At 35.4% G+C, this 10,540-nt stretch overlaps 1 protein-coding gene and 1 pseudogene across 2 annotated transcripts in view; both read right to left on the bottom strand.

Moving 5' to 3' along the window:
- The window catches only part of LOC104726573 (protein UPSTREAM OF FLC-like), a 6,871-nt gene extending 4,784 nt beyond the window's left edge, over positions 1–2,087 (bottom strand). Inside the window, exons 1-3 of one of the 2 annotated variants that reach the window (XM_019232581.1) lie at positions 1,540–2,087; positions 1,189–1,258; positions 685–1,102 (exon numbers count right to left, since the gene is read on the bottom strand). In XM_019232581.1, coding sequence (XP_019088126.1) covers positions 685–1,102; positions 1,189–1,258; positions 1,540–1,786 — 735 coding nt within the window. In that variant the 5' untranslated portion in view covers positions 1,787–2,087. Of the gene's footprint in view, positions 1–14; positions 1,103–1,188; positions 1,259–1,539 lie in introns of those variants that run through there. The other variant, XM_019232582.1, reaches the window with a different exon arrangement.
- LOC104729003 lies at positions 4,921–6,185 on the bottom strand (annotated as a pseudogene).

The following is a 10,540-nucleotide window of genomic DNA, read 5'->3' as shown; positions in this document are numbered from 1 at the left end:
TTCAGTTCATGTTTCTTAAAAAAACTTATTCTAAAACGAAGAGACGTTTTGAAAGACGCCCCAAAATGTACTTGTACAAACTTTACCATTTTCAGCTCTTCAATCAACTCACGCCATAACCAATTATTTACCACGTACGTACGGGAAAATTCATTAAAAAAAAAAGTGAAAACAGAACTACGTGCCGTTTCACATAAAGAGACAACGAACTGCTTGATGTTTTTTCTATTACCTGTCAGCATTGTAAGACGAAGATCTTTTCAAAGCAGGAACGAGTTCTTCCTTCTTGGTCTCAATCAAACTGCCGCTAAAATACTCCTTATCTTCCAATTGCACCCTTCCAAAACTTTTTAATTCCTTCTCTACCCTCTCCACACTACTATTACTATTATTATCACCTGCTTCTTTTGTTACAGTACACCCGCTACGCCCAGTCATCGACAGCCCTTGATCTTTCAACAAAACAGGTCCACATTCTTTAAACGACATCGTACCGCACGATATAAGCTGCATCAACACAGCAGAAGCTCTCATCCTCCCGCTTGATAAACTCTCCACCGTCCGATGATCAGTGCTGCTTTCGTTAGGACGCAATATCAGCCGTCCATCTGCTTTGATCAGATTCTCTAAAGTCTCGGGACTCGAATCCGACGGTGGAGGTGATATCTCGTCTCTGCTCAGCTCTGTGCTCTGGTTCTCGTAACTCGCCGGGCTCTTCACTTCCTCCACCTCTTCTTTCGCCGGTTTTCTACGCCGCCGTCGATCGTCTGTCTGAGTAGAAGCGTCAGCAGCGAGTCTTTGAGTTGACTCGGCGCTCGACTCGGTTGCTCTGTAGACCTTGTACTCGCTGAGATCGATGGAGCTCCAAGACTGGTTTCTCCGGCGGTTTATCGCCGCCGGGATATCATCGCCGGAGTTTTTATCCGGGTTAAGAGATCTCGGATCCCTGAAGGACGTGGTTTCGAGGAGGCTTCTTGGGTTTGAGATAAGACAAGAAGAATCAAGAACCTCAGAGCCTTTGAGAACGTACTCTTGACCTTGTACTGGGAAGATGAAGTCGTCCTCTGATAAATCGTGCCAGACGAATCCATTTTTGTAGCTCCTGTGAAAAAGTTAATAACAAAATGTTAGAGAATGTTAAAGGAAGAAGCTTTATAGATCCGACGGTGGAAGTTTAGAGTCGTTTACCGTTTAGAAGACCAAGAGTAGAGACTTGCCATGCCCTTCCCTCTAAGATCATTCAAGCGGTTTATCACATCTGAGTATTTGAAGTAAGAAACCAAATTAAAGTTTACAACTTTATTATTTTGAAAGCTATACAATTCGAAAACTTGCCGCTTTTTTTGGCACTGTTATGTTCTTGTAGTAATAGTAATAAAGAGGAAAAAGCCAAAGAGAAGAGAGAGTTTGAAAACCTTTTGAACTCAAAAAGCTACTTTCTTGAACAAAAATGATTTAAACCCGTTTTTTTTTTTTTTTTGCAAGTTATGGATCAAGAAAAGGTGTAATTTTTTTTACAAAAGGGTTGATTGAAAGTACCTTTGAGATAGAGACCATCGTGGGAAGAGAGAGTGACTTCCATGAAATGAGGATGGTCAAGCTGACCATTACGGCAGAGGTAATAGACGACTGGGACTTTCCGGTTAACGATTGGTTTATGACGAGGCTCCGACCAGATTCGGTTACGGTCTGGACTGGTGTCTTGTTGTTGGTCTTTGGATCTCCTGGGGACCAAATAGTTGTTATCTGTTGTTGTTGTTGTTCCTCTGAACACTCTTGAACTCATCTTGTTTTGTTTCTTTGCTTGTGGGATAAAAAAAAAAGTGAAAAGAAAGACGAAGAACACGAAGTGAAGGAGGAGTTAAAAGTGAGAGTCTTTTAGGGGGGGAGGGGGAGTTATGAGAGAGTGATGTTGATGGAAAGACAAAATCTTTTGTTTATGAGTTTGGATTTATAGAAAGTAAATGAAGAAGAGAGGGGGAGAGAGATAGTGAGAGAGTGAGTGAGTGAGAGAGATTTTTGAAAAATGGGATGCGAGAGACAAAGGGCTACACAACAAATGAAACTTTGCTCTCAATCTCTCTCTCTTCTGGCTTTTCTGATATAAACCATTTTATCGGCTCTTTCTTGCGCCAGTAGAAAAGCATTTTCCCAAAGTCAATTTTATTTTAATTCTACCATGACTATAATTGTCTAATTCAATTATTTTGTGACTTATTTAAGGAGTATGTTTTCAAATTTGAAAATTATACTAAGACTGGTACAGAGAGCTAGAGATTCTTATTTAGTTTTTTTTTTTCATTTAGATATTCGTTTTTCTTTTTGGAACTAGACTATACTTTTGAATATCCACTAGAATAATTCAAAATGAATGCTATTTTGGTGTAACTTACGTTTTTTTTTTTTTTTTTTGGGTGTATCTTTTGTGTAAGTCAGTTGGAAGTTTGTGTTTTTCATAAATTGTATTTGGATCAGAAGATCATCAACTAACGATTATATGAGCTTCTGTTCCATTTGAAATCGGTCCTGTCGGTTTATAAAGCTTCTAAGTTACATATAGTAATACGAATTATAATGTTTGTACTTAAATACCCATTTTGCGTATTTGTCAGAGACTTAAAACACAAAAGAATAAAAAGTTATTTTTACTGGCTATCGGATTAAAAGTGTTTGATATGAATAAACCAAACTAATCTAAATCATTTATAGTAGTAGTACAACAATACATCGAGTCAAGTGCGGCGTTGTTTAGAGCGTTTTTATACGTACAATAAATGAAACGAGTAAGAAGACTACTATAAAAAATGGTGATCAAGTTGACTAAAACGAGTCCACCTAGAGTCCTCCTCTTCATACCTAACTTTGACTACATAAGTATGAAACCAATGATTTTAAATGTGTTGTCCGTTTCAAAGACTTGATTTACGCGGGGGCCTTTGCCATGTGTCACATTACTTAGGTTAATAAAGCTGTGATTAGAACCCAAAAATGTATAACGGATGGAAGAAAAGAAACGGTAGGCAGAGATTTGAAGCACTCTTAAACACATGTAATGATGTTAACTTAACATCATTCACCACGAATGATTTTTTTTTTTTTGGGCGGGTCTCAGTGACTTCAATCCAAGACATGACAACATAAAATTCAAACCTTCTTTTGTTCTTTCGAAATTATTGATTCTCTTTTCATTTAAATAATGATTATAGTCTTTAGTCTCAGGAAAAAAGGGTTATAGTTTGACTTTTATTTTTGCTTTACTTTGTCATGACATTCACGGACACACTCGATAAAATGTGGTCCCTTGAGGAGATTTTGTGATGAACGGTTGAGATCAAATTTGAGATGTTGATCACATCACCTGCAAAATGTAATTGTATACGGTGACTGGAACATAGATACGCTCATAAAAGTCCAGATACTCTCTTCCACTCTATCCGACGGCTCTCCTGCTATGACTGAGAGATATCAATAGGTTCGCTTGTTAATAAAACCACAAACATCCCACATTTGTTTTTTTGGCTTCACATCTTGTTTATTTGTTGTTGTCATATTTGTTCTTCAATGAATTTGGATAATAAGTACATTTTATGGGTCTAAATGGTAATCATGTGACCCAAAAAAAAAAAAAAATCAGAACTCTAAGAGAAAGCAATATAACCATTTTGACATCAATTTAGAAATTCAACATTATTTGCTTTGGTTATGTATTCTTTTTGGTTCATGACAGTTGGTTGCTAATGTAGTTAATCTGACAGAAATTATAGGAAGCATTACTGAATTAGTTGTAGGAAATTTTACAACAAGTTTCATGATAATGGTTTAAAAAAATTGTGTGTGTGTGTGTGTATATGTGATATTTAAGGGAAGTGACGAATATCAAAGCTGACAAAAATGCGGTCGGTCGTCCAACTTAACGGCCAAATACAATATAAGTCACCCATTCCATTTCCATATTCACGTGGGGGACTATCCAAACAAAAACAAAAAAAAACTTAATACTACAAACAATCCACATTTGACTGTTTTGATACACCCAAGACATTCTATTTTCTTCCATTTATTGTTGTTGTTGTTGCTCCAACCCCCAAAACACGAGTTTCCTAGTAAATGAAGTGTCAAACAAGATACCAATCCGATCGAGAACGTATTTTCGTAGGGAAACAGAGATATTGGAAACATAATTATAATGGGACCCTTATAATGGAGCGAAATATTTGCTCTTTACTCAATCGTTATAGTATAACAGAGTCATTGGGCTAATAAATCAAGAAAGAAAAGTGAAAACCTATTTAAATGGTAAGATGTATATATTTTTTAAGCTGGTTTACTACTAAAGAGATTCTCGAGTCTGAATTGTTACAACAGAAAGGAAAAAACACAGTAATGCAGATAGTAAAAAAAAAACAAAACAGTATGGTTAAAAATGTTGGAAGTTGGATGATAAAACTGACCAACTTTATTTATGGACAGGTCGTATTTAACATACACGTCTGAGTAGTGAGTTCAGTGAAGATTCAGCGTTCAAAGTCTTTGAATTAAATAGACATCAAAATTTTATAAATGTAGTCGTGTGGGTTTTGTCTGAGGTTGTGTCCAAAAAGGGGGTTTATTATTGGAATTGGTATGTGAGCTTGGAAAGCTCTGGAAAACAAAAGCAAATTAGTAAGGGCATCTTTATTGGGGAAACATTTTGAGTGTTCTTAAAGTAAAATTATTGTAAAATAATATAAGATCATTAGTTTAGAAATTGGTTATTGGGAGAACATGTTTAAGATCATAAGATTTAATAATATAATAATCAATTTTTATTGTACATTTGATACATGAATGTTGAAGTTACATAAGAAAAAACATGGAAGTTTATACAATTTACCAACCATACTGAAGCGTTGTAATCGATTCTTATATCATCTCTCTTCCTCAAACTTTGCTTGCTCCATCATAAGTTGCATGAAGACCAACGAACAAATAGTACACTAGCATCACCATGGTACAGATAATGAATCTCAAGAATGCTACATATCCGAGTGATCCGATAAGGAAAAGATTCATGGCGATTGAAAACGATGGCAGCCATGGAACAAGCGGGACTCCCCAAACCTTAGGAACACGGGATTTTGGTAGCANGGAACACGGGATTTTGGTAGCAACGCCAATCCCAAAGTGCCTATGAACCAAATAACTCCAATAACAGCATAAGCTATCCAACCTCTAACGCCTGCGTTCCAAAGCGCTGATACTCCGATGGAAGAAGCATTGATAGGGGTTCCTGTTTAGGATGAACCAAAGCAAATCATGGAGGAATCATATGATACCGAGCAATCTGAGTGGTGTACCGAGCTTGACCTAGAGATCCAACAAGCAGGCTTGTGGTCATTCCCTTTAAAGCGCATATACCAACCAAGTACTTTGCCCATTTCATCCCAATCTGAGTAAAAGCAACAGAATAAGCTGCATTCACATCGATTTCAGTGTATTTCACCATCATAGTCAAAGCCAAAGCCATCAAACAATAAACCACAGTGATCATAGACATCGAGCCAACCAAACCAATAGGTATATCTCTGGAAGGTTTCTCTGTTTCCTCAGCCATGTTCGACACCATATCAAACCCAGTGTATGACCAGTACACAACTGCAGCTGATTGAACCACACCTTTGGCTCCGTAAGGGAAAAAAGGAACCAAAGAAGTCCTCTTTGTTCCACTCATGGCAATACCATTAGCAACTAAAAGCACATCAACAGCAACCAGATCAAGAAGATCAAACCCTTTAGCAAAGGAATCGACTTTAATCCGGAAATAATCAGAATTATTCTTGACCAAACTAGGTAGATACGAAGACCATGACCTTCCTAATCCAGCAGCACCAACAATAGCCTCAAGCAATATATTCCCAGCAGCAATAAAGGCTATAAAATCCCCTAATTCAACCCTAAGATAAGAGAAAGAGCCTTCAGCGACAGGAATCTTAACTCCAAACTCAACATAACAGAGAACTGAGAGCAAAGCAGAAACATTTTTGGCCGGAATACTAACCTTAGTTGGCGAAGATAGATGTAGAAATCGAAGCTTTCGCCGCTTTGTCTCTTTCTCTTCGAAAACCTAGATGCTATTTGGAAGAGGAAGAGAAATGAAAAATTGTCTCAATTGCAAAAGAAACTCAACCATTCACGTACTGCCACATGATCATAGAACTGGACTAAAATCTGTTCTAATTGAAAACCCAAAAATTTGTTCTAAGGCCACTGTTCAGTTTATTTATCATTTTATTGGGCTTAGAACACCCATAATGTTCTCCCGTTAAAGATGGCCTAAGGTCTATCGATCTTATAAAGTTAAAAGACACAAATGCATAGCTTTCGCACCAAGTCTTTGTGTGTACGTGTTGCATAGCAACTGAGTTCGATGCATCTAATCCCGTAATTTTATTTTGACACAAATTTTATTTCAGAATTATTCAGTTCTATTTCTTTTTTTTTCCATCAGAAAACAAAAAAAAAATATATAAATCAGACTAATCCAACAACATTGAATTAATCAGACTTAATTGGGTAATATCGGCCCGTTATAACAAGCCGATATGAGAGTATTGGGCTTCTTTTACTTTAAATGGGCCTAATCTAATATCTTTCGGATAAAAAAAAACTATAAAATAAAAAAAAAGTGCTTACACAGAGTTGAATATTCGCTTATAGGCGCCTTTATCAACTGATCGGTATAGAATAAGGCTGATGAAAGCCTTATCTCTCCCACCTGATCAAGAGAGCTAAAAGGTAGTGACTGACTCGTTCATTTAATTAGATTACACCTTTTTCTAATTGATAATTCCAAAGACAAAATAACTTATTAATAGAAAGAAAATTTCTTAATGTATTTCAGTGACCAAATAAATTATTATTACTAATATGGCAAGTGACGTTGGCGTGATCAACTACTACTAATTTTTCTCTAAAAAACATTAAATTAAGAATTGTATTTAGCTAAGAATTAATCTAATAATTACTTTAGTGTCGTTATTACAATAGTATTTAAATTTAAATTTCTATTTTTTTCATGTCGGTGTCGGAAAAAAAAGAGTGGATTAGAATTTAAGAAACATGTTAATCAAAATCATATTGGGTTGACCGGTTAAATCAATTCTCCCGAAAAATAATATTAATTTAAACAAATGCGATATTTATCCAAGATAATTTGGTATGTGTGGGGGTGGATTTATTCATGGTGAATTAGTGGAATTTCAAAAGAAGATATAATAATATACTATTAGGACTAGACATAGTCTCACAATTAGCGGTAGCAAGGTTTCAAGATGTCGTTGTAGAGTAATAAAAAATATTATCTCTTAAACTAACCGACTAACAAATGGGATATATGTATTTGATTTTCCTAATGTGGTAGCATTATTTGTTTTTTGAATATAAAGAGCATTATTATATTGTTGATGTAATAATATATATTCCCAGAGATGGCTTTGATCATATAATTCATGGCATACGTAACTTTAAAGAGAGAAGAATGATAAGGAGAATATCCAGAGTCCTCGATGCTCTTTAATTAACAAGTATAGGCTTCTCCTCATCTGTAGAGAAAGTCATTAGCTCACTCATACGTAAAAACTATTAAATATGGTGGTCTCTGGTTAAAAAAAATTCAGTAAGGGCTTTGAGTTATTCCACTGCGATTCAAATATTCAATCATAGTCTATGAATCACACTGTAAATAATTTAAATTGATAGAGTAGGTTTGCGTATATATATCTCCATCAGGCATGTTCACCGCACGACACGAGTCACGAGTGCATGATGATCGAGAAATAAAATTTGTGTTGGAATGGTCATCTGAATTATTGACTAAACCGGGTGAGCCAAACCAAAAGAAGTTTGTAGAGAAGAATTACGGTGACTAGCTTTGTTTCCAGATCCAAATACAGACATACGCACGTACGGAACGAGTGCATGTTGAGAACTGAGAAAGTGAGAAGTAAAACTTGAGTTGAAAACCATTAACCTTGTTATCGTACTTGTGCATGTGTATGACTAAGTCATGAACTAGTTAATCTTAGCCAAAGTATATAGACATAATAGAATCAATCATTAATTAGGGCTAAATCTACTTGGTTAACATGTATTAAATTATGCCTGTGGAAAGAGATATATACTTGAGAAGATTTACTTAATAGGAAATTAAAATCAAAGATCTATAACCCATAGCGCATGCATGTAGATATATATATGCATGGCGAATGTTACATTGAGAGTGGAGAAAAATGGAATGCAATCAAAACAAAACGAAACTAAGTATAGTATAGATCATAGGATACTGAAGTCATGTTATGATGTAAGGAAAAAGAATTTGGAAGATAAGTGTGGGACCAAAAGGTTTTATCTTAATCGTTAAGTGCGTGTGCCTTCGCAAGTCACGAGCCAGAGGAATTGAAGGGGAAAAAAATCTTACTTAGTGGAGTAGCCATAGAGGAAGTGGTGGCGTCCACGTAACTCAGTCTCATATCTGTCTGCTTACTTCACTCTAATCTCTTCAGAATTTTTGGGTCCTCCATTACAAAGACACCTTAAAANACTTTAAAGAGAGAAGAATGATAAGGAGAATATCCAGAGTCCTCGATGCTCTTTAATTAACAAGTATAGGCTTCTCCTCATCTGTAGAGAAAGTCATTAGCTCACTCATACGTAAAAACTATTAAATATGGTGGTCTCTGGTTAAAAAAAATTCAGTAAGGGCTTTGAGTTATTCCACTGCGATTCAAATATTCAATCATAGTCTATGAATCACACTGTAAATAATTTAAATTGATAGAGTAGGTTTGCGTATATATATCTCCATCAGGCATGTTCACCGCACGACACGAGTCACGAGTGCATGATGATCGAGAAATAAAATTTGTGTTGGAATGGTCATCTGAATTATTGACTAAACCGGGTGAGCCAAACCAAAAGAAGTTTGTAGAGAAGAATTACGGTGACTAGCTTTGTTTCCAGATCCAAATACAGACATACGCACGTACGGAACGAGTGCATGTTGAGAACTGAGAAAGTGAGAAGTAAAACTTGAGTTGAAAACCATTAACCTTGTTATCGTACTTGTGCATGTGTATGACTAAGTCATGAACTAGTTAATCTTAGCCAAAGTATATAGACATAATAGAATCAATCATTAATTAGGGCTAAATCTACTTGGTTAACATGTATTAAATTATGCCTGTGGAAAGAGATATATACTTGAGAAGATTTACTTAATAGGAAATTAAAATCAAAGATCTATAACCCATAGCGCATGCATGTAGATATATATATGCATGGCGAATGTTACATTGAGAGTGGAGAAAAATGGAATGCAATCAAAACAAAACGAAACTAAGTATAGTATAGATCATAGGATACTGAAGTCATGTTATGATGTAAGGAAAAAGAATTTGGAAGATAAGTGTGGGACCAAAAGGTTTTATCTTAATCGTTAAGTGCGTGTGCCTTCGCAAGTCACGAGCCAGAGGAATTGAAGGGGGAAAAAATCTTACTTAGTGGAGTAGCCATAGAGGAAGTGGTGGCGTCCACGTAACTCAGTCTCATATCTGTCTGCTTACTTCACTCTAATCTCTTCAGAATTTTTGGGTCCTCCATTACAAAGACACCTTAAAAAAATAAAAAGACAAAATTTACACAACTGAACTCTCATGGGAAATATTTTATTTTTATATACTCAATTGAAGAATATAGATATGACCAACGTTATAAAATTGGCCGCATAGAGACGCTTATCAAAGTACCTACACACTCCAATTTTAACCAGTCGATTGGAAATTCTATTTATCGATAACCCTCTTGACATCTACTAATATATTTGAATAAAATAAAATTATGTTAAAATTTTGAAATAAACCTACTAACTAATAAGCTTCTAGACAATTGTTTAATTAGGCGCTAGAGTAACGACCATTTAACTTTAACTATTTATAGAACAATGGATATGATGGACCAAACCCAACTAACAAAAAGAATAAATATATGTTTACTATCTTTTTGCTTCAATCATCTACTAATCATATTCTTCCAAATGTATTAATCTAATTGAGTCTCACTATTTACCGCTTAATTTAAGTGATCATTTCCAACTACTAATTAATCGATGGCTGAGATCAATATTACAAAATATGCAGTAGCTTTCCCATTGTGGTGTGTAGAATTTTATAATAGCTATTGGACAATGGACAATTTGAGAGTATGAAAGCAACATGCAAAAAATTCAGAACCCCGAATCTTTTCACGCCATGATATTTAAAGCATTAGAAGCACAGCCACATAATCATTAAGGAAAAACAAAAACTATTGTAGTATACTTTTTTTTTTTCGAATAACCCAATCTTGTTACAATTAAAAGAGAATTTAGATGTTAAGACTAATTAAAAGGTGAATTTCGTAATGACCTAGTTGATGCAATTATTGAGAATCACATCCGTAATAGCCACGCAAGTTCATTTTCGAAACAAAAGAGAATCAGTTCTTCCTCTCATGTTTCTCGACCAAA

The sequence above is a fragment of the Camelina sativa genome, chromosome 11 (genome assembly GCF_000633955.1).
Source record: "Camelina sativa cultivar DH55 chromosome 11, Cs, whole genome shotgun sequence".
NCBI classification, from domain to species: domain Eukaryota; kingdom Viridiplantae; phylum Streptophyta; class Magnoliopsida; order Brassicales; family Brassicaceae; genus Camelina; species Camelina sativa.
Note: the sequence above shows the minus strand (reverse complement) of the source record. Positions and strands in the feature narration are given on the sequence as shown.